Here is a 24115-nt window from a genome sequence, read left to right on the forward strand (position 1 = left end):
CAGCTCCTTATTAAACTCTAGTGACAGCTCCTTTTTCAAACACTAGTGACAGCTCCTTATTAAACTCTAGTGACAGCTCCTTATCAAACACTAGTGACAGCTCCTCATTAAACACTAGTGACAGCTCCTTATTAAACACTAGTGACAGCTCCTTATTAAACACTAGTGACAGCTCCTCATTAAACACTAGTGACAGCTCCTTATCAAACACTAGTGACAGCTCCTCATTAAACACTACTGACAGCTCCTTATTAAACACTAGTGACAGCTCCTTATTAAACTCTAGTGACAGCTCCTTTTTCAAACACTAGTGACAGCTCCTTATTAAACTCTAGTGACAGCTCCTTATCAAACACTAGTGACAGCTCCTTATTAAACACTAGTGACAGCTCCTCATTAAACACTAGTGACAGCTCCTTATTAAACACTAGTGACAGCTCCTTATTAAACACTAGTGACAGCTCCTTATTAAACACTAGTGACAGCTCCTTATCAAACACTAGTGACAGCTCCTCATTAAACACTAGTGACAGCTCCTCATTAAACACTAGTGACAGCTCCTCATTAAACACTACTGACAGCTCCTTATTAAACTCTAGTGACAGCTCCTTTTTCAAACACTAGTGACAGCTCCTTATTAAACTCTAGTGACAGCTCCTTATTAAACTCTAGTGACAGCTCCTTATCAAACACTAGTGACAGCTCCTTATTAAACACTAGTGACAGCTCCTCATTAAACACTAGTGACAGCTCCTTATTAAACACTAGTGACAGCTCCTTATTAAACACTAGTGACAGCTCCTTATTAAACACTAGTGACAGCTCCTTATCAAACACTAGTGACAGCTCCTCATTAAACACTAGTGACAGCTCCTCATTAAACACTAGTGACGGCTCCTCATTAAACACTACTGACAGCTCCTTATTAAACTCTAGTGACAGCTCCTTTTTCAAACACTAGTGACAGCTCCTTATTAAACTCTAGTGACAGCTCCTTATCAAACACTAGTGACAGCTCCTTATTAAACACTAGTGACAGCTCCTTATTAAACACTAGTGACAGCTCCTCATTAAACACTACTGACAGCTCCGTGTCTCTGCAGGAATCCCTCCTGTCTGACAGAGCAGTTGGTCTTGCAGCACCTTGCTGTGTTTGGGTCTGGGATCCCTCTCTCTGAATTTCAACAAGCATCACATTCAGAGGTAGAATTCTGTGGGGAATACTGGACTGATATGGTTACCACCCTAGATATGTGCTGAGGTTAATAGAGGCGTGTTGTAGAGTAAGTGAGGGGATGATGCCAACCACAGTCTGTGTGTGTGTGTGTTCTAGTTAATGGATGATCGTTTACGAGGAAACGGATGTCTCTTTAAGGGGCGTTCAGAAGGAGAATGTGTTGATGTAGCTGGTAATGTTTCCCCTTATGGCCCTGTCTCTGTAAACAGTGTCATTATAGCTCAACTCCAGACAAAGACATCTGCACTCAGCGTTACCACGACTATACTAGCCTTAGAGCTAGCGTTACAGTTACCCAGGACTCATCTCTCACCATGAACTATATTATTTCCACCCCTGTCACACTGCCACCCTACTCCTCACCCAGCACGGCTCTCCCTCACAATCTCTTTTACTGTTTCTCTTTTACTCTCTCTCTCTCTCCCTCTCTCTCTCTCTCTCTCTCTCTCTCTCTCTCTCTCTCTCTCTCTCTCTCTCTCTCTCTCTCTCTCTCTCTCTCTCTCTGTCTCTCTCTCTCTCTGTCTCTCTCTGTCTCTCTCTCTGTCTGTCTGTCTCTCTCTCTCACTCTCTCCCTCCCTCCCTCCCTCCCTCTCCCTCCCTCCGTCTCTCTCTCTCCCTCTCTCTCTCCCTCCCTCCGTCTCTCTCCCTCTATCTTTCTCCCTCTATCTTCCTCCCTCCCTCCCTCTCTCTCTCTCTCTCTCTCTCTCTCTCTCTCTCCCTCTATCTTTCTCTCTCTCTCCCTCTCTCTCTCTCTCTCTCTCTCTCTCTCTCTCTCTCTCTCTCTCTCTCTCTCTGTGGTTTCCTTCATCTGTCAACAGTAAGTTAGTGTGTATACGTGTGTATATGCTGATTGTGTGTGTATATGTTATGTGTGTGTGTCTAGACGTGTATGTTTCTGAGATAGATTTGTGTGTGTATATATGTGTCATCTCGCCTGTCCCCCCCTGTCCCCCCCTCCTCAGGTGCGCCATCAGCACTGGACCCTGATCATGGAGAGCGTGGTGCCGTCAGACAAGGGCAACTACACCTGCCTGGTGGAGAATGAGTATGGAGCCATAAACCACACCTACACCCTGGATGTAGTGGGTGAGTTAGCCCCATTTAGCCCTGCTACTGTCTGGTTAGCCCTGCTACTGTCTGGTTAGCCCTGGTTAGCCCTGGTACTGTCTGGTTAGCCCTGGTACTGTCTGGTTAGCCCGAGTACTGTCTGGTTAGCCCTGGTTAGCCCTGGTACTGTCTGGTTAGCCCGAGTACTGTCTGGTTGGCCCTGGTTCTGTATGGTTAGCTCTGGTTAGCCCTGGTACTGTATGGTTAGCCCTGCTACTGTCTGGTTAGCCCTGGTTAGCCCTGGTACTGTCTGGTTAGCCCGAGTACTGTCTGGTTAGCCCTGGTTCTGTATGGTTAGCCCTGGTTAGCCGGTTGTCTATTGTCTGGGCTTATCTGTGACTTAACTGGGCTTAACTCTGTATGGCCACTATACATAACCTGGTCAGTGTGACGTCTGTGTGTGTGTGTGTTTGTACCTGCGTCGCTGGACAAACAGAACCACTGGGGTCAGCAGTGTTTCAACAAGGACACAGAGAGTTCAAACACAACTCTCTCAACCCCTGAACTTTGGAGCCAACACATGTGTGTGTGGGGGGGGGGGGGCGAAAGAGAGTGTGTGTATGTGGAGGGGAGAGTGTGTGTGGAGGGGAAAAAGTGTGTGCGTGTGTGTGGAGGGAGTCTGTGTGTGTTGAGGAGCGAGTGTCTTCTTGCTCAGCTTGCAGAATGAGTGGGTGGAAAGGTGGGTATTGAGAGGGAAGGGTGGGTATTGAGAGGGAAGGGTGGGTATTGAGAGGGAAGGGTGGGTATTGAGAGGGAAGGGTGGGTATTGAAAGGGAAGGGTGGGTATTGAGCGAGATAGACCATTGGGTCTGAAAGCACTCAATCTGTCTGTCTGACTGACTGCCTGTCTGTCTGCACATTTATACTTTGTTTTTTCTATAGCTGCACACACACATGCACTCACACGCACACACACACACACACACCCCTGTCCTCCCCTTCAGCAGACCCCTTGTCCTGGGATTAGCTAAAGCTTTCCTTCAAAGTTGCTGTTTGGTAGGTTCAGCTTTACTGCCCAGCAGGAAGCTCTCTCTCAGTCTCACTCCAGATTCACTCCCCCCAACCAGCTTTACTCTTTACTCTGATCCCGGGAGTGAATGGGGGACGGAGGGGGGCTCTGGGTACCGGGGGACGGAGGGGGGCTCTGGGTACCGGGGGACGGAGGGGGGCTCTGGGTACCGGGGGACGGAGGGGGGCTCTGGGTACCGGGGGACGGAGGGGCTGGGGGGTAATGGCAGGGGGGGGGGGGGGGGGGTAATAGCAGCCGGGGGGGGGCAGGGGGGGTAATGGCGGTGGAGGGGGGGGTGCAGGGGGGGGTAATAGCAGCCGGGGGGGGACAGGGGGGTAATGGCGGTGGGGGGGGGGGGCAGGGGGGGTAATGATAATGTTATCAGGCGTCTGGGTCCAGATGACCGGCAGGATCAGTGAAATCTGAAAACAGAGTTTGAGCAGCCTCTCCTGCTTTAACTGGCCTCTGGAGGAGTTTCATACATACAAAGCAGAGGGCCTACACACAGCGCCTCAGAACCCCAGCCCTGCCAGCCCGAAATACCTCCCTTACTTCATTGACAGATTGATTTAGATTTTATTCGGGTGAATGGATCCTGGTCAAGTAACTGCTACCGCACTTAGATTTTTTGTGTGCTGCAGGGAAAGGAAGAGGCTGTGCGTTTGTATGTATCTGTGTGTATTGTATGTATGTGTGTGTATGCATGTGTGTGTGTGTATGTGTGTGTATTGAGACAGTGCTGTAGTCAGGTCCAGTAGAACACTGCTTGGGGACTCCATGTTGTCTGCTCATGCTTTCAGTGCTGAGAGCAGGACAGGTAACTGAGATCCACCCCACTGTTACTGAAATCCACCCCACTGTTACTGAGATCCACCCCACTGTTACTGAGATCCACCCCACTGTTACTGAGATCCACCCCACTGTTACTGAGATCCACCCCACTGTTACTGAGATCCACCCCACTGTTACTGAGATCCACCCCACTGTTACTGAGATCCACCCCACTGTTACTGAAATCCACCCCACTGTTACTGAGATCCACCCCACTGTTACTGAGATCCACCCCACTGTTACTGAGATCCACCCCACTGTTACTGAGATCCACCCCACTGTTACTGAGATCCACCCCACTGTTACTGAGATCCACCTCACTGTTACTGAGATCCACCCCACTGTTACTGAGATCCACCCCACTGTTACTGAGATCCACCCCACTGTTACTGAGATCCACCTCACTGTTACTGAGATCCACCCCACTGTTACTGAGATCCACCCCACTGTTACTGAGATCCACCCCACTGTTACTGAGATCCACCTCACTGTTACTGAGATCCACCCCACTGTTACTGAGATCCACCCCACTGTTACTGAGATCCACCCCACTGTTACTGAGATCCACCCCACTGTTACTGAGATCCACCCCACTGTTACTGAGATCCACCCCACTGTTACTGAGATCCACCCCACTGTTACTGAGATCCACCTCACTGTTACTGAGATCCACCCCACTGTTACTGAGATCCACCCCACTGTTACTGAGATCCACCTCACTGTTACTGAGATCCACCCCACTGTTACTGAGATCCACCCCACTGTTACTGAGATCCACCTCACTGTTACTGAGATCCACCTCACTGTTACTGAGATCCACCCCACTGTTACTGAGATCCACCTCACTGTTACTGAGATCCACCCCACTGTTACTGAGATCCACCCCACTGTTACTGAGATCCACCTCACTGTTACTGAGATCCACCCCACTGTTACTGAGATCCACCCCACTGTTACTGAGATCCACCCCACTGTTACTGAGATCCACCTCACTGTTACTGAGATCCACCCCACTGTTACTGAGATCCACCTCACTGTTACTGAGATCCACCTCACTGTTACTGAGATCCACCCCACTGTTACTGAGATCCACCCCACTGTTACTGAGATCCACCTCACTGTTACTGAGATCCACCTCACTGTTACCAGCTAGGTGTCCCTTTGTCTCTCTGCCTGTTTTTATGTTCATATCTGTCAATGCCTGTCCCTCCTCATGTGTGCTTTAAGGCAACACTGTGTAGAGCCCCTGCTGTGTGTGTGTGTGTGTGTGTGTCACTGTAAACCCCAGCTGTTCCGCCTGGTCGGTTGTGGGGAGTGTTTCATGTGGTAGCAGAGAAAGCGGAACATGGTTGTGGTTTTCAAAAACCTCTGTCCTCCTCTTCTCTCTGTCCTCCTCTCCTCTCTGTCCTCCTCTCCTCTCCCTCCGTTGAAGGTTTTCCCTCATTCTCCATCTCTGTGCCTCATTCAGTGGGTCACTGTGGTTCTCTGGTTTGGGGTCAATCGGCCTTTAAGGAAACGCTTTTGACCTCCTCCCCCACCAAACCCCTTTCTCCATTTGTAAGTGAGTTGCTCTACAGATCTGTATTGTCAGCAGGTTGGTCGGAGCCATGCAGCATGGTTTTCTCTCTGGCAGTCCAGTGAGCCTCGTTCACACTAGCTGGTCCAACATCTCTAACTTGAACAAAGTATTTGCTGTATACAGTTCTTGTTCAGACAAAAGTTAGATCTGTGTTAGCAAGTCTAAACTCTCTTTTGCATTTAGAAACCCCACAAGTATTTATTTTTTCATATTGAACTTAAATGTAGTTTTTTGTGGAATTGTAATCCTACAGTAGACAGCTAGTGTTCAGGTCTGTCTTGTTGTTGTAAATACTGGTGGTGAGAGGGTGAGGGTTTGGCTACCCAACTCCCTTTCTCCTATAATACTGTGTGAAGAGAGAAATGAGGCATGTGAAAGAGAAAAGAGAGAGAGGGAGGGAAGGAGGGGGAAAGAGAGAGAGACAACAAACACCATGAGCCCTAGGAATGTGCAGGAAGAAGGAGAGAGGGAGAGGAGGGGGCGGAGGAGGGTGTAGAGAGAGAGGGGGAGGAGGAGGGTGGAGCCTCTGATCTGACTCCTGGTGGAGAACAGACTGGGCTCATGATGAGTCTCTACCTTTCTCTCTTCCTGCACTAAAACTCTTCTCTTTTTTTAATCTATTGTGATCTCTTTATTCCTTCCTCTAATACCCCCTCAGCCTTCTCTCCTCTCCTTTCTCTCCTCCTTCCTTATATTTAATCCCTCCTTCTTCAAATGATCCCCTGCCCTCCCCTACTGCCCTGGATGGATTGACGTCATTTTTGTATGGATGTGTGTGTGTGTATGGATGTGTGTGTATGGATGTGTGTGTGTGTCAGCAGGGGGTGCTGTCAAAGGGGGGAGGGCTGTTCTGTGATAGTGGAGGCAGGAGACTGTGTGAAAGAGCTCTTTGTTCTACAGGTCTTGCTCTGTTTGGATTTGCAGGCCAAATGTTTGCTTGCAAAAGAATGCAGATAGTTCGAGTCTGCCTGAGGCAGATAGTCTCAGTCAGGCTGCCTCAGTCAGGCTGCCTCAGTCAGGCTGCCTCAGTCAGGCTGCCTCAGTCAGGCTGCCTCAGTCAGGCTGCCTCAGTCAGGCTGCCTCAGTCAGGCTGCCTCAGTCAGGCTGCCTCAGTCAGGCTGCCTCAGTCAGGCTGCCTCAGTCAGGCTGCCTCAGTCAGGCTGCCTCAGTCAGGCTGCCTCAGTCAGGCTGCCTCAGTCAGGCTGCCTCAGTCAGGCTGCCTCAGTCAGGCTGCCTCAGTCAGGCTGCCTCAGTCAGGCTGCCTCAGTCAGGCTGCCTCAGTCAGGCTGCCTCAGTCAGGCTGCCTCAGTCAGGCTGCCTCAGTCAGGCTGCCTCAGTCAGGCTGCCTCAAGCTTAGCAACCTGCAGATCAACTCTAGTTCTTACATGTCAGACTGCTTCATGTGTTTTAGATGGCCTGACACACACGCACACTTACACACACACACACACACATACACACACACCTATACACACACACCTATACACACACACCTACTTACAAACACACACTGAGGCTACAGAACACCTGTGCTCAACAAAATTCAGTTTGTCTCCAAACATGGCCGTGCCAACGTCTTATCAGGAATATAACTCTCTGCTTGTTCCAGGAGACCTAACGCTCACCAGGATAAGAGATATGAGGCTGTGACATCACCTAACCTGCTGCAACATTCACACACCCACCTATACACACACCTACACACAAACACAGCACTCCAGTTAACCCCCCCCCCCCCCCTGTTTCTGTGTTCCTCAGAGCGCTCCCCTCACAGGCCCATCCTGCAGGCAGGGCTTCCGGCCAACACTACGGTCCACGTGGGGGAGGATGCTCGCTTTGTGTGCAAGGTGTACAGTGACGCCCAGCCCCACATCCAGTGGCTGCAGCACATCCAGAAGAACGGGAGCCACGTGGGGCCTGACGGACATCCTTACATACGCGTGCTCAAGGTAGGATCCCACCTCTCACTGGCTGTTCCTGGGACACAAGTAGGGACAGTAGTACCTGTGATACCTGGTTACCTGAGCTACCTAGCCTCTCTCTCTGGTTACCTGAGCTACCTAGCCTCTCTCTCTGGTTACCTGAGCTACCTAGCCTCTCCATTTTTGTTTTCTCACCTTAACATTTGATTACAGAGACTGTGTTTGCAGTTGAAGAGCTGTATATGTATGTAAATGTTTTGAAACTTGTTTTAAAATCTTGTTTTCTTCATGAGGAAGTTGAGCTTCATGTACCTGAATGTGACTGTGTTCCTGTGGGGCCCTTCAACCAGCCTGCTACTCTGCACAGCCTGAAGAATAACAGGCTTATGCCCCTTTGCTGCCCTGTGTGTGTGTGTGTGTGTGTGCATGCGTGGCCACCAGCGTTCGGGCATAAACAGCTCTGATGTGGAGGTGCTGACCCTGTCCAACGTGACGGAGGAGGATGCGGGGGAGTACACCTGTAAAGTCTCCAACTATATAGGAGACGTCAGCCAGTCTGGCTGGCTGACGGTGATCCCAGGTAACAGAGCCCTGAACCTCGACCCCTGACCCTGCTCCCTGCTGGCCTCTACCTGTCACTGACCTGCTGGTGTGCTGTGGTGGTCTGGTCCTGGTCCTGGTCCTGGTTCTGGTTCTGGTCCTAGTGGTCTGGTCCTGGGTTCTCTCCTACTATCTCAGCTGCTGTACTGTGACTGCTGCCATGGAAACACCTCTGGGTTTGCACACCCACATCCTGCAACACTTCCTTCCACCACCCCCCCCCCCCTCTCTCTCTCTCTCTCTCTCTCTCTCTCTCTCTCTCTCTCTCCCTCCATCTACCTGTTGTTCTCTCTCTACTCCTCTCTCACCTGGCAGGGTTCTCTCTCTCTCCTTATCTCTCTCTCTCTCTCCTTATCTCTTTCTTTCTCTCCCTCTCCTTATCTCTCTCTCCTTATCTCTATCCCTCCCTCCCTCTCTCTCTCTCTCTCTCTCTCTCTCTCTCTCTCTCTCTCTCTCTCTCTCTCCCTCTCTCTCTTTCTCTCTCCCTCCATCTACCTGTTGTTCTCTCTCTACTCCTCTCTCACCTGGCAGGGTGTTGTGTGCTGCAGTAGGGTGCTCTCCATGTCTCTCCCCGTGGTGTGTGTGTCTGTGTGTACCTGTGCATGTAACCAGGTCAATGGTGAACTGCTCATTGGTTGGTTGGTGAAGGGACCTGACAGTGTTGTCTTTTCTCCTAATGTGCTGGTACAGGGTGTCTATGTCTTCTCTACAGGGTATGTTTGTTTTGTATGCTCTCCACTCCCCCTTGGAAGCTCCCATCTTTATGGAGGATGAAGGACATCATCCAGCCCCTCTCTCTCCTGGTGTTCTGGGTCTCACTGTATCTCTCTGCTTCCTCCTCCTCCTTTTCCCCTCCCCTCTCCCTCCCCTCTCTTCACCCTTCCTTCAATCTCTAAACTCTTGACCTCCTCCTCGTCCTGCTATACTCCTCGTCCTGCTCCTCTTCTTCCTCCTCCTCGTCCTCCTCCTCCTCCCCCTCTCCCAGACCGCAGGTGTTAACACCACGGATAAGGAGATTGAAGTCCTCTTCTTGCCCAATGTAACTCTGGAGGATGCTGGGGAGTATACGTGCTTGGCTGGTAATTCTATTGGGATCTCCTATCACACTGCTTGGTTGACGGTGCTTCCAGGTATATACCCTCACATTCTGTCTTCACCCTCCTCTCCATCCTCTCCATCCTCCTCTGCCTCCTCCCCTCCTCCTCCTCCTCTCCTTCCCCTCCCCTCCTCCTTTCCTTATCTGCCGTGGGTTCATGTTATTTCCATGAAAACGGGAGGCAAGCAGCCCCTCTGGAGTGGAAGACACAAACTCCAATTTTAGATTATGTTAAATTACTCTTATGAACTAGCACAGGCAATTTCCAGTCCAGTGAAATGGGAGAGAATATATATTCTGTTATTCAGATGGGCGACCTGTTGAATACCTTGGCCAGAAGGCTGGACTGAACTGGGCTGATTATCACTGTGACCCTAACCTTGCCTGGCCAGAACATCTCAAGTGTCTCCATGCTCCACAGAGGGCTGCCTTCCTCCTTCCCTTCTTCATATGTCTCTCTCCCTGTCTCTCTCCCTGTCTCTCTCCCTCATCTTGACAATGGAGCATGTGTGTGTGTTTGTCTGAATGCCCATTGATGATGTGTTCAGGTGCTTCAGTAGATGTAGTTTAAGAATCAGGAAGTCACAGCCAGCCTAGCTTGACTTTCTCAGTGACCAGAGCTCATCCGTGTAATGTATGGAGAATGAATCATATCTGTATGCATTTGTTTAAGGTGTTTGTTACCGTTGTAAGTGTGTGTATTTTACATTTCCTCTATCTGTCTGTCTTTAGTTTGTCTGTGTCAAGTCAGTGTGTAACAGAGCACACAGGCTGCACATCTCCATGAGCCACATGTCTGGGAACCAGTTAGAAGGGAGGCAGCTAGACTCGAACCTAAACACACAACTGCTAAAGAAACACCCCTAGTGTCCACAGAAATACCAGCCCTGTTTCATCTCAAAACAACCAATCCTAATCACAGTCATGGGATTTGATCTGGAATAATATGATGTATTTGTTGCCCTGGCAGTAAGTGCATCTATGGTGCCTGTAAGTGTGTGAGGTGTGTGAGGTGTGTGAGGTGTGTGTGTGCTGGGGTTGTGGGACAGAGGTTCAGGAAGGTCCTACATGGATTAAACCACCACTGCACATGAGGCTTGTTTGAGGCCTGGATGACAGACATGCATAATGGAACAGGCTGCTGCTGCTATACACACACCCACACACACACACACACACACAGACCATTCCCTCCACATGAAGCTTAGGTCATATACAACCACAAAGGACACCACTCACTCACATGCGGTCTGAAGTGAAGCATGTATTGTTCCATGCATGCGCGTGTGTGTGTGTGCACACGTGTGTGTGTGTATGTAGCATAGAGAGCAGATATCAGCTCAGGCTGAATACAGAGCTCATTCAAGAAGCACTCCTTTTCAACACACTTCCCTTTTATGGTCAGTTCCATGTCCTGTCTACCTGCCCTGGGTCCTGTCTACCTTCCCTGGGTCTTAGCTGCTTGATGAAGAGGAGGGGGGAGTGGGAGAGAGTAGGAGAGAGTAGGAGGGCAGGTTTACACACTTTTTCTTGTTGTTTATGTTTGTCCATCTGGTGATGTCATTATTTATGTTCCATTTGTCCCTGTGTGTGTGTGCTTGTGTCATCATTACTATTGTTAGTCTGTTCTTGTTTGTCTATTAGATTTACCATGTTGTTCACGTGAAGGGTGTGTGTGTCTGTTCATGCATAGGGTGTGTGTGTTCATGTCTAGGGTGTGTGTGTGTGTGTGTTTATACTTGTGTGTGTGTGAGCTTTTTCGTCCCTGTGTGGTCTCCCGTAGGCAAGACTGACCTCCTCCTCCTGCCCTCCTCCTTCTCCTGACCTCCTCCTGCCCTCCTTCTGACCTCCCCCTGACCCCCTCCTGACCTCCTCCTCCTCTTCCTGACCTCCTCCTCCTCCTGACCTCCTCCTGACCTCCTCCTGACCCCCTCCTCCTCCTGACCTCCTCCTCCTCCTGACCTCCTCCTCCTCCTGACCTCCTCGTGACCTCCTCCTGACCCCCTCCTCCTCCTGACCCCCTCCTCCTCCTGACCTCCTCCTCCTCCTGACCTCCTCCTCCTCCTGACCTCCTCCTCCTCCTGACCTCCTCCTCCTCCCCCTGACCTCCTGCTGACCTCCTCCTGACCTCCTCCTCCTCCTGACCTCCTCCTGCTCCTGACCTCCTCCTCCTCCTGACCTCCTCCTCCTCCCCCTGACCTCCTGCTGACCTCCTCCTGACCTCCTCCTCCTCCTGACCTCCTCCTGACCTCCTCCTGACCCCCTCCTTCTGACCTCCTCCTCCTCCTGACCTCCTCCTGACCTCCTCCTGACCTCCTTGTGACCTCCTCCTCCTCACCTCCTGCTGACCCCCTCCTCCTGACCTCTTCCTGACCTCCTCCTCCTGACCTCCTCCTCCTCCTCCTGACCTCCTCCTGACCTCCTCCTCCTGACCTCCTCCTGCAGCCAACACGGACGAGCCTGTCACTGGCCTGACCTCTCCGGATTATGTGGAGATCGGTATCTACTGCGTGGGCGTGTTCCTGATCGCATGCATGGTGGTGATCGTGGTGGTGTGCAGGATGAGGAACACAGCCAAGAAGCCAGACTTCGGGGGTCAGCCTGCCGTTCACAAGCTGAGCAAGCAGATCCCCCTCCGCCGCCAGGTAACAGAAAGTAGATAAAGAGTTCCAAAGGCATCTAACACCCCTAGAGGAAGGTCAGGCTCCACACACACACACACACACACACGTAGTCTATATACACGTTATACACACACTGACACAAGTCTTTAGAGAACAAAAAACAGGTCTGTTGACACAAACACAGTTAACAGAACTGAATACTAAAATAATATATAAAAGTATTGGATCTTGCTCTGTGTTTGAGTTCTGCTGATTTGAAAGCTATGCAGAGAGAGCTATCTAGGGTAGGGACACCAGGTGTTGAAGTATCCTGCATGGGAGAGCAGCTAACGATTAGCACCGGCCCTCAGCCCCCCCCCCTTGCTGTGTGGTTAGCACTGCTAGCTAGCAGCTACGCTAGCTAGGGCCTCCACTAGCATCTTCCTGGTGAGTGCATCCTGCAGAGAGCCCCAGCAGTCCTGGGACAGAGGCGTCCAGTGCCAAGGGAAGGTAAGGCCGGAAGGAGGAGAGGACTGATGGACTGACCTGGTCACCCTGGCTGCAGGTCTCCTGCTTGTCAGTGTTTGATTGGAGCAATACTGAAATACTCTAAAGACATCTATAGTGAAAATGTGACATTCAAGTTACGGGAATTATTACCAGCCTTGCACACAAACCCATCCCGCCCACCCCCAACTCCCCCCCACATGCCCTACCCCCCCACATGCCCTACCCCCCCACATGCCCTACCCCCCCACATGCCCTACCCCCCCACATGCCCTACCCCCCCACACACACGCCCCTCTAGTCATGCCTTTGTAGCTCTTCCTCTGTGTTGTGCAGTCCCAGGTGATCAGCCATGCCTTCTTGCAGGTGTCTGCTGATTCCAGCTCCTCCATGAACTCCAGCACGCCGCTAGTACGCATCACAACACGCCGAAGCTCTGCCCACGACGACCCCATCCCCGAGTACGACGTCCCGGAGGACCCCCGCTGGGAGTTCTCCAGAGACAGGTGAGGGGGAAGGGGTCAAAAGGTGTTGGGTGGAAGGGCAATGGAGTATGTTTGTGTGTGGGCATAGACCTTTCCAACAATGTGACATTTCAGGATAAAAACAAGTAAACCCAGCTAGGTCAGGGTTACAGCATATTAAAGTCTAGTTTGGCCCAGCGATAGCTTGTGGCTGATTTGACTTTAATTAACATTGCCTTTGTAGTGTGCTAACAGGAAGTGTTATGTCAGGGGATAATGGGCTTTGGTGGGCTGTTGGGGGCTGTGGGAAGATGAGAGGGGCTGTGATAGCAGCTCCAGAAGTGTGTAAAGTTTGTTGTTAAAACGCAGCTCTGTAATGATTAACCAGTGATGGAGTACAGTGAGTCATTACTTGGTAATCTGACACCCTCACACATACACACACATACACATAAGTATACACCCCCCACCTCACACGCACACACATACACCGGTCAGAGTACTACAGGGTTAGAGCCCCACAGGGTCAGTGTCCTACAGATACCTACTGGGTCAGAGTCCTACTGGGTCAGAGACCTACAGGGTTAGAGACCTACAGGGTCAGAGTCCTACTGGGTCAGAGTCCTACTGGGTCAGAGTCCTACTGGGTCAGAGACCTACAGGGTTAGAGACCTACAGGGTCAGAGTCCTACAGATACCTACAGGGTCAGAGTCCTACTAGGTCAGAGACCTACAGGGTTAGAGACCTACAGGGTCAGAGTCTTACAGGGTTAGAGACCTACAGGGTCAGAGTCCTACAGATACCTACAGGGTCAGAGTCCTACTGGGTCAGAGACCTACAGGGTCAGAGACCTACAGGGTTAGAGACCTACAGGGTCAGAGTCCTACAGATACCTACAGGGTCAGAGTCCTACTAGGTCAGAGACCTACAGGGTTAGAGACCTACAGGGTCAGAGTCCTACAGGGTCAGAGACCTACAGGGTCAGAGACCTACAGGGTCAGAGACCTACAGGTTCAGAGACCTACAGGGTCAGAGACCTACAGGGTCAGAGACCTACAGGTTCAGAGACCTACAGGGTCAGAGACCTACAGGGTCAGAGTCCTGCAGGGTCAGAGTCCTGCAGGGTCAGAGACCTACAGGGTCAGAGACCTACAGGGTCAGAGTCCTACAGGGTCAGAGACCTACAGGGTCAGAGACCTACAGGGTCAGAGTCCTGCAGGGTCAGAGTCCTGCAGGGTCAGAGTCCTGCAGGGTCAGAGACCTACAGGGTCAGAGACCTACAGGGTCAGAGTCCTACAGGGTCAGAGACCTACAGGGATGCAGCTCGGAGAGGCTCAGTCTGGTGCTTCAGTCTGGACACACAGAGCCTCCTCAAAACCTCCGCATACTTGCCTACTGGAGCATGGTTGTTTGTGTGAGAGTTTGACAGTGTGGTCGTGTTTGTGTGAGACTTTACCTATATGGACCAAGCTCTCAGACCCTTCCTCACCAGAGAGTTTGACAGCACGTGTTAGGGCCAGAAAAAGTCACCAGTCATGTTTTCTTCTCAACTAAGGGCTGTCTGTTTGTAGACAGGGATAATTTGATTTGCTAATGAAAATATTTAAATATTTAGTTTTTTGGGGGTTTCTGAATGCATCCCTCTATGCATCCCTCACTCTCTCTCTTTCTATCCTCTTTCTGTCTCTAACACGCAATTGTGTGTCCTCCTCCCTCCCTCCGTCCCTGCCTCCCTCCCTCCCTTGTCATCTCACAAAGCCTGAGGGATTGTAGTGGAACGTTCTGGAATGCTAACGTTTGTGGAGGAAAAATAACATTGATTATGTGTGGTGGAGGGAGGGCAGAAAGGGTGCTGTTGATGGCGCCAGGGCTGGGTGTGAGGACAGATGGGGGATTGTGTTACCAGGCCTCAGCGCTACACCAGACGAGGCGGGTCTTATGCCTGCCAGTCAAACTAGGGTCCTGCAGAGGAGCAGGGCCATGAGGGATGGACAGTTTGATCGGCCAATCAGCAGCAGGCATTCACAAGGCACTGTGGTGAAAACCCTCTGGTTTACAGCTGGTCACTCCTGTGGGTAATGTGACAAGCATAAGAGGTTTAAGGACTTGTTAAAATAAGCTATTGAACAGGTCAGGGCAGGATCCATATTTAGAGAGAGGTGTTTCTCCTATCTTTCTAGTCTTATTAGGCAGTCATCATCTATGGCACTGTCCATATACACTATCCCAATAAAGCACTCGAGTTCAAATCCAAGGGAGGGAGATTAGAAAACTGACTCCCTCTGAACATCTCTCTCTCCCCTTCTCTCTCGCTCTCTCCCTGTCTCTCAAACCTGTTTATTTTGGTCTGCTATAAAGAGAGGGAGAGGGAGAGAAGGGGAGGGAGGTGTGGAGAGAGTGAGAGGGAGGGAGAGAGAGGTGTGGAGAGAGGGAGGTATGGAAATAAGGAGAAGGAGGGCGAGAGAGGGAGAGTGGGAGGGGTGGAAAGAGGGAGGTGTGGAGAGAGGGAGGGAGAGGGAGGTGTGGAGAGAGAGAGAGGGGGAGTGAGGGAGAGGGAGGTGTGGAGGGAGGAAGAGAGGGGCAGGTGTGGAGAGAGAGAGAGAGTGAGAGAGAGAGAGATAGAGAGGGAGGTGTGGAGAGAGAGAGAGAGTGAGAGGGAGAGAGAGAGAGAGAGATAGAGAGGGAGGTGTGGAGAGAGGAAGAGAGAGGGAGGGAGAGGGAGGTGTAGAGAGAGAGAGTGAGAGAGAGAGAGAGAGGGGGGGAGGGAGTTGTGGAGGGAGGAAGAGACAAGGAGATGTGGAGAGAAAGGGAGAGAGAGAGAGAGAGAGAGAGAGAGAGAGAGAGAGAGAGAGGGAGGGAGAAGCAGATATGGAGAGAGAGAGAGAGAGAAAGAGAGAGAGAGAGAGAGAGAGAGAGAGAGAGAGAGAGAGAGATAGAGAGAGAGAGAGGGAGAAGGAGGTGTGGAGAGAGAGGAAGTGGCTCCTGTACCTGTTAATGTTGTTAGGGTTAGGGTTAGTAGTCAGTGTAGTCTCTTGCTACCAAAGAGCAGCTGAGATCTTGCTTGTTTTCCAGCCCTGATCCCAGTGATTCATCCCTATAACATTTTTCTCTCCCCTCTCTTCCCCCTCCCCCCCATCCCCAGGCTGACCCTGGGCAAGCCCCTGGGGGAGGGCTGCTTTGGCCAGGTGGTGATGGCCGAGGCCCTGGGCATTGACAAGGAAAAGCCCAAGGAGGCCGTGACCGTAGCAGTCAAGATGCTGAAAGGTAGGCGCTTCTGTAAGTGTACCCGGCTCCACGTGCACCTCACACCTCCCACACCATACCTCACCTCAAACCTCCCTCTCCATACCATACCTTTCAATACCTCTCCTCACACCATACCACACCTACCAGTCTCTCTGTGCTATGACACTAGACCATCCTGTCAGTCTCTCTGTGCTATGACACTAGACCATCCTGTCATGATTCTGTGTAACGAACCATGGAAGATAGTAGTAGTTATGTAGGCACGGTGGGGGGGTCACGGAGGGGTCACCCTAGGGGGTCAGGGGTCAGGACTGGGGTGTTGACAGTGTCTCTCATCCCTGCAGACGATGCCACTGAGAAGGACCTGTCAGACCTGGTGTCGGAGATGGAGATGATGAAGATGATTGGGAAGCACAAGAACATAATCAACCTGCTGGGGGCATGCACACAGGATGGTGAGTGTGTGTGTGTGTGTGTGTTTACACAGGATGGTGAGTGTGTGTGTGTGTTTACACAGGATGGTGAGTGTGTGTGTGTGTTTACACAGGATGGTGAGTGTGTGTGTGTGTGGTCTTGTTAACTACCTTTATAGGAACCGAATGTCCTCAGAAGTATGGTGAAACATGCTAAACATGCAACGGGGCTCAGGGACACAGCACACATACTTTAGTCAGGTTGTTTTAGGGTCAGAATCAGAATGACATTAAAGGGTTAGGTTAGGGTTAGGGTTAGGGTTAGGGCTTCAGGTTAGGAATAACACCATTTTGAATGGGAGTGAATGGTCAGGCCACTCTGGGATAGACAAACAAACTGGTGTATGTATATATTTATATGTGTGTATATGTATGTGTGTATATGTGTATATATGTGTGTATATGTGTGTGTGTATATGTGTATATATGTATGTGTATATATGTGTATATATGTGTGTGTATATCGGGGATTATCTTATCTTATATATAATATATATATATATATATGTGTGTGTGTGTGCAGGTCCCCTGTATGTGATTGTGGAGTATGCCTCCAAGGGGAACTTGAGGGAGTACCTGCGCGCCCGTCGGCCCCCAGGGATGGACTACTCCTACGACATTGCCCGCTGCCCTGACGAGCAGCTCACCTTCAAGGACCTGGTCTCCTGTACCTACCAGGTGGCCCGGGGGATGGAGTACCTCGCCTCACAAAAGGTACACACACACACACACATTCATACAAACACAGACACACAAACACACACGCAGGCTGTGTGAGACCAAACTGGGGAGAGAGGGGAGAGACGTGTTTTCCCAGTGTCCTGCCGGCAGGAGAACAGACAAGTTAACCCAACTCCCCTCACGCTCTCTCTCTTTGCTGGAATGTGACAGAGCACACACGCACAGACAGATACACACACACACACACAGACAGATACACACACACACACACACTTGCTTCTACACATGCCCTTGCACGCACAGCTATGCTCACAAACACTGCGTGTATGTGTGTGTAGTGTGTGTAGTGTGTGTCTGTAGTGTTTGTTTGTGTGTGTGTGTGTGTGTGTGAGAGTTCATGCCAGTCAGTCAACCCTCTGCTGCTTCACGTGTTCCTAAGGCCTCACATTCTTCATAAACATAATTTCTAGCAAAGTTCACCCTCCATTTTGGTGCCATATTGCAGTGAAGTAACCTTATCATGCCCTCCCTCCCTCCCTCCCTCCCTCCCTCAGTGTATCCATAGAGACCTGGCGGCGAGGAATGTCCTGGTGACGGAGAGCAACTTCATGAAGATTGCAGACTTTGGCCTGGCCAGAGACGTCCACAACATTGACTATTATAAGAAAACCACCAATGTGAGTTCCACCCCTGACCACCAGCTAGGTCAGGTGGAAGGAGAGTCTAATTGTCTTAAGAGTCCATCCCTCCATCCACCCCCCTGTTGGTCCCTCCATCCTCCCCCCTGTTGGTCCCTCCATCCTCCCCCCTGTTGGTCCCTCCATCCTCCCCCCTGTTGGTCCCTCCATCCTCCCCCCTGTTGGTCCCTCCACCCACCCCCCTGTTGGTCCCTCCATCCTCCCCCCTGTTGGTCCCTCCTTCTCTGGGACCTGGTTACCTCTCCTGTCCTGGATACAGTTGGGTAACCAAACCCAGTTCCACTATGGAACCTGTTCCGCTATGGAACCTGTTCCACTATGGAACCAGTTCCTACGCAACTGGCAGGAATCGGACCGGATTAGAACGCACATTTTTGGTTCCTCATTTCGGTTCCACTTAATGTGTCGACTGAAATATTTTCCCTCTGTCGCTCCGAAACGGACGTAAAAATATCACACTTTCCCTGTAGTCTACCGTTAGCTAGCTACCGTAAATGTAGGCTACTTTTAAAATGCCATATTTTCCCTCTGGGCTCAGCAAAACGGACATAAAAGCATAATAATAATTCACTGCACGTGATCGCTAGTAAATGTATTACACTTGCTCTGTTAGTCCATAAATAGCTAGCTAGCTTTTAGTGCATTTAAAATGCCTTAAGTGAAGCGGTCAAAAGTGTGGCTAGTGTGTGTATTTCACAGCCATGGATTGCATCATCGCAAAATGCAACAAATGTTTGAAACGATTACGTGCAAAGGGGAAGCACGTTAAATTTATTGAAACATGCGGCGACACACGGGATGCTTCTTAAAGCAGAGGGGTGCACCGTGTTTGACAGCTTGCGGACAGCAGTCCCTGGCCCCGGGACAGCCTCCCCAATTTGTCTGCCCTTTCAAACTCATACCTGTGTGTACAGGCCTCTTTGAAACCATCTGAGAGTTTTCTCCTGTGCAGGACATGCCATAAGTCAGGAGAGGTGTCGTATCTTGTCAGAGAAGGCAAATATGGTTGTTTTTCTGCAAAATAACTGCTAAAGTTTAAAGCTGGTTTAGTTAGCATACCAACACAACATGTATTTTGTTGTTACATGTTAATAGTGTAACTGTTATTTATTGTTAAATTATTGTAGTTGTGTGTTAGGTGACTTAGGGTTACTTATTATATATTTAAGAAAGCTACTTAAAACATTAATATATTCCATTAAACTCTATAAAAGAGCCTTTTTTTAATGTAATTTTTCAGTTTTCAAGAATAGGAATCGGAATTGTTTTTAATGTACCGGTTCGGAATTGTAAAAATCCAAATGAAATCCAACCCTAGTCTTGGACCATGTCTCTCTCTCGCTGCCTGTCTGCTAGTGAAGCTGAGCGCTGCCCTGCGACCTGATGCATGCAGTCTATACTGACAGATTAAGAAATTAAAGACCGCAGGAATGTCTGTTCATATTGTATGGTACCCCTTGACCTCTACATTTACATTTAGTCATTTAGCAAACGCTCTTATCCAGAGTGACTAACTGTAAGTACAGGTACATTCCCCCCGAGGCAAGTAGGGTGAAGTGCCTTGCCCAAGGACACAACATCATTTGGCACGGCGGGGAATCGATCCGGCAACATTCTGATTACTAGCCCGACTCCCTCACCGCTCAGCTACCTGACTCCCTCTGCGTGTGCGTGCGTGTGTGTTTAGGGTCGTCTCCCGGTGAAATGGATGGCTCCAGAGGCGTTGTTTGACCGAGTGTACACACACCAGAGTGACGTGTAAGTACCTTATTGTCTCTCTCCTTCCCTGTTTCTCTCTTTCTCTCTCCTCTCTCTCTCCTTCTCTCTGTCACTCAAACACTCCTTCACACATTGACATGTATTCATTGAGCAGACGCTTTTATCCAAAGCAACTTACAAGAAAGAGTTTTACAAAAAGTACATAGGTCAATGATCATAAACAACGAGATGGCCCCAAAAACATTGCGGGCAGCCAAAACATGAAGCATACATTGTGCAAAAACACACACCATCGTGAACTTACATGATCAGAGACTGTTTTTATTACACAGGTGAAAGTCAGCCTCTGGCTTCTTACTGCAGTTGTAGAGTTAAGAAGATAGACGGGGGCTGGAGGGGGCCAGGGAGGTGTTTGGGTTGAAAGTGAGGTTTTGGGGAGAGATAGAGGAGGAGGGGGCCAGTCTGTGGCGAAAGTGAGGATTTCACGCTAGACTTGCAGCCAATGCCGTGTTACTAATCTGCCCTGCTTCAAAGGCCCTTGAAGCAGGGCAGAACCCCCCTCCCTGCCCCTCACGGAAGTCTCCCCGAACACTAACCCAACCTAGCCCTAACCCTAGCCCTAACCCGAACACTAACCCAACCTAGCCCTAACCCTAACTGCTGGGAGACAGCAATGTAGCGTGGTAGCAAACACACTAACCCACTTTAGTAATCTGTTACAGGAAATAATTTATGTGTTTATATGTGAACAAATGCTGTCCCACAGGGCAGCCCTCCAATCAACATCCAGGGAGACCTGGGGGGGGCAGTCCAAGCACAACCCTTTGTGCTCGGCTCACCACTAATGATGCTACATCACTCACTTTAGTAATTGGCCTTGGGGGAGTGGGGGTGTTAGAGGGGGGGGGTTACATGAAAACCAAACCAAAGGCACAAACAATCCATACATGACATCAGATTAAATTATTACATGAATTCAAATGGAATCTGTGCCGTGTTCTTTTGACAGGTGCACCCAGGGGAACACGGCAGTGTTGGGTGGGACCTGGATGAGTTCATGGGACAGGGAGCCATAGTGGGCCCCTTAGCCAAGGGAGAGGGCTGTTGTCAGGCTACCGTGAAGCCATGTGGGGGGTCTGATATACCGAGGGGGAAGGGCTAGTTAACCCCCCCTCCTTTTTCAAAGCCTTCAGCCGCTCAACCTTTCATCTCCATCTCTCTCTTCTTCCTCTCTCCTCCTCCCAGCCCCTCTCCCCGGACCAGTTCAGAATCAAAGCCTTGTATGGATATCGATCAGGGGTTTTTAAATTAATATTCCTGTTGTTTTCTCTCTGTTAGGACCATAAATATACATGCTGTTGTTTTGTAAGCCCAAGTGCTTCAGAGGTATACGTCAGTCGGGATGCTCGAGGCCGAGCTCCTGCTGTAGGTGATGCTGTAAGCTGTGCCGTGCTGCCTGACTATCTAGTCATCACTAAACATTACAACTGTGTATGTACACGTTAGGACTGTGTGGCTTTATGTTTGATTAGAAACACACCATTAATGCAAATACAGGCAAGATTTCTTGTCATTGTTACTGATCCTGTGAATGAGGACAGGACAAACCCAGGCTGCTGGAACAAACAGATGGGAGGGTTAGGGTTAGGGCTAGGGTTAGGGTTAGTGTTCGGGTTAGTGTTCGGGTTAGGGTTAGGGTTAGGGTTAGGGTTAGGGTTAGGGTTAGGGTTAGTGTTCGGGTTAGGGTTAGGGTTAGTGTTCGGGTTAGGGTTAGGATAGGGTGGATAACCAGAGGAGTGGCCTCATAGGGTCACTAACATGGGAGTGTGTGATGTGTTTGTCTGTGTGTGTTGGCCACTCTAAGTGTGTAATAATACACTCTTTGTTATTGGCACCACTGCCAGGATCATTCATTGATGCTCTGTAGAAATAAGCCCTCGTAGTGGGAGTTTATTCTTGTGCAGATAAGCCTGATGATTTATGTAATCAGCTTGGTGTTAGGGTAACTGAGTGGACCGGATACAGTTTAGTAGAGGATGTTGTTACCAGTGAACTAACGATCACCACAGGCCCCGGAGCACTATCTGCTGTAGGCGCTGTTTGTCTTAGCCTGGCGTGTGACTGGACAAAGGCTTCAGTGTGCCTGTCTGCTCGAAGGGACAAAGGCTGTCTGTGAGCTTTTAGTGCTGGTGGCACTGCCCTCCAGCAGAGAGGGGGGGTGCTGCCCTCCAGCAGAGAGAGGGGGGGTGCTGCCCTCCAGTGGAGAGAGGGGGGGTGCTGCCCTCCAGTGGAGAGAGGGGGGGTGCTGCCCTCCAGTGGAGAGAGGGGGGTGCTGCCCTCCAGCAGAGAGAGGGGGGGGTGCTGCCCTCCAGTGGAGAGAGGGGGGTGCTGCCCTCCAGCAGAGAGAGGGGGGGTGCTGCCCTCCAGTGGAGAGAGGGGGGGTGCTGCCCTCCAGTGGAGAGAGGGGGGGTGCTGCCCTCCAGTGGAGAGAGGGGGGGTGCTGCCCTCCAGCAGAGAGGGGGGGTGCTGCCCTCCAGTGGAGAGAGGGGGGGTGCTGCCCTCCAGCAGAGAGAGGGGGGTGCTGCCCTCCAGCAGAGAGAGGGGGGGTGCTGCCCTCCAGCAGAGAGAGAGGGGGGGTGCTGCCCTCCAGCAGAGAGAGGGGGGGTGCTGCCCTCCAGCAGAGAGAGAGAGGGGGGTGCTGCCCTCCAGCAGAGAGAGGGGGGGTACTGCCCTCCAGCAGAGAGAGAGAGGGGGGTGCTGCCCTCCAGCAGAGAGAGGGGGGTGCTGCCCTCCAGCAGAGAGAGGGGGGGTGCTGCCCTCCAGCAGAGAGAGAGGGGGGGTGCTGCCCTCCAGCAGAGAGAGGGGGGGTGCTGCCCTCCAGCAGAGAGAGGGGGGGTGCTGCCCTCCAGCAGAGAGAGGGGGGGTGCTTCCCTCCAGCAGAGAGAGGGGGGTGCTGCCCTCCAGCAGAGAGAGGGGGGGTGCTTCCCTCCAGCAGAGAGAGGGGGAGGGGGGGTGGATGGGTAGAAAGAGGAGGGAGGCAGGTGTTATATCTGCCTCAGCCTCAGGGAGGCTGCTGCCCCGGATGAGAGCAGGAAGTAGGGGCAGAGATGTTTGGGTAGCAGGTGCTCAGGTTTAGGTCAGTTGTATTCAGCTGAAGATGGATATGTTCAGATGACATACATCAATCAGTCACAAATTTTCTGTGTGTGTGTATGTCGGCAGCTGGTCGTTTGGGGTTCTGATGTGGGAGATCTTCACCCTGGGGGGGTCTCCCTACCCTGGCATCCCAGTAGAGGAGCTCTTCAAGCTGCTGAAGGAAGGCCATCGCATGGACAAGCCTGGCAACTGCACCAATGAGCTGTAAGACACACACACAGTCACACACACACACATACTGCCCCTCACACACACTGCCTTACACACACTGCCTCACACACACTGCCCCACACACACACTGCCCCACACACACACTGCCTCACACACACTGCCCCACACACACACTGCCCCACACACACTGCCTCACACACACTGCCCCACACACACACTGCCCCACACACACACTGCCTCACACACACTGCCCCACACACACACTGCCCCACACACACACTGCCCCACACACACTGCCTCACACACACTGCCCAACACACACACTGCCCCACACACACACTGCCTCACACACACTGCCCCACACACACACTGCCCCACACACACACTGCCCCACACACACTGCCTCACACACACTGCCCCACACACACACTGCCCCACACACACACTGCCACACACACACACTGCCTCACACACACACTGCCCCACACACACACTGCCCCACACACACTGCCTCACACACACTGCCCCACACACACACTGCCCCACACACACACTGCCCCACACACACTGCCTCACACACACTGCCCCACACACACACTGCCCCACACACACACTGCCTCACACACACTGCCCCACACACACACTGCCCCACACACACACTGCCCCACACACACTGCCTCACACACACACTGCCCCACACACACACTGCCACACACACACACTGCCTCACACACACACTGCCCCACACACACACTGCCCCACACACACTGCCTCACACACACTGCCCCACACACACACTGCCCCACACATACACTGCCTCACACACACTGCCCCACACACACACTGCCCCACACACACTGCCTCACACACACTGCCCCACACACACACTGCCCCACACACACACTGCCCCACACACACACTGCCACACACACACTGCCCCACACACACACTGCCACACACACACTGCCACACACACACACTGCCCCACACACACACTGCCACACACACACACTGC

The 24115-nt window shown here is 51.4% G+C and overlaps 1 protein-coding gene across 8 annotated transcripts in view; it reads left to right on the forward strand.

Moving 5' to 3' along the window:
• fgfr2 (fibroblast growth factor receptor 2) overlaps nt 1-24115 on the forward strand; it is a 46981-nt gene that overhangs the window by 16152 nt on the left and 6714 nt on the right. For 2 of the 8 annotated variants that reach the window (XM_084667008.1, XM_084667014.1), the window contains 11 exons: nt 2200-2323; nt 7522-7712; nt 9271-9415; nt 11827-12032; nt 12858-12997; nt 16099-16232; nt 16547-16657; nt 17199-17389; nt 17911-18033; nt 19742-19812; nt 22996-23133. In XM_084667008.1, coding sequence (XP_084523134.1) covers nt 2200-2323; nt 7522-7712; nt 9271-9415; nt 11827-12032; nt 12858-12997; nt 16099-16232; nt 16547-16657; nt 17199-17389; nt 17911-18033; nt 19742-19812; nt 22996-23133 — 1574 coding nt within the window. Of the gene's footprint in view, nt 1-2199; nt 2324-7521; nt 7713-8126; nt 8266-9270; nt 9416-11826; nt 12033-12857; nt 12998-16098; nt 16233-16546; nt 16658-17198; nt 17390-17910; nt 18034-19741; nt 19813-22995; nt 23134-24115 lie in introns of all 8 variants that reach the window. The other 6 variants (XM_084667011.1, XM_084667015.1, XM_084667010.1 and 3 more) reach the window with 5 other exon arrangements.

This window comes from Hypomesus nipponensis, chromosome 11, assembly GCF_054491055.1.
Source record: "Hypomesus nipponensis isolate SF chromosome 11, ASM5449105v1, whole genome shotgun sequence".
NCBI lineage: Eukaryota > Metazoa > Chordata > Actinopteri > Osmeriformes > Osmeridae > Hypomesus > Hypomesus nipponensis.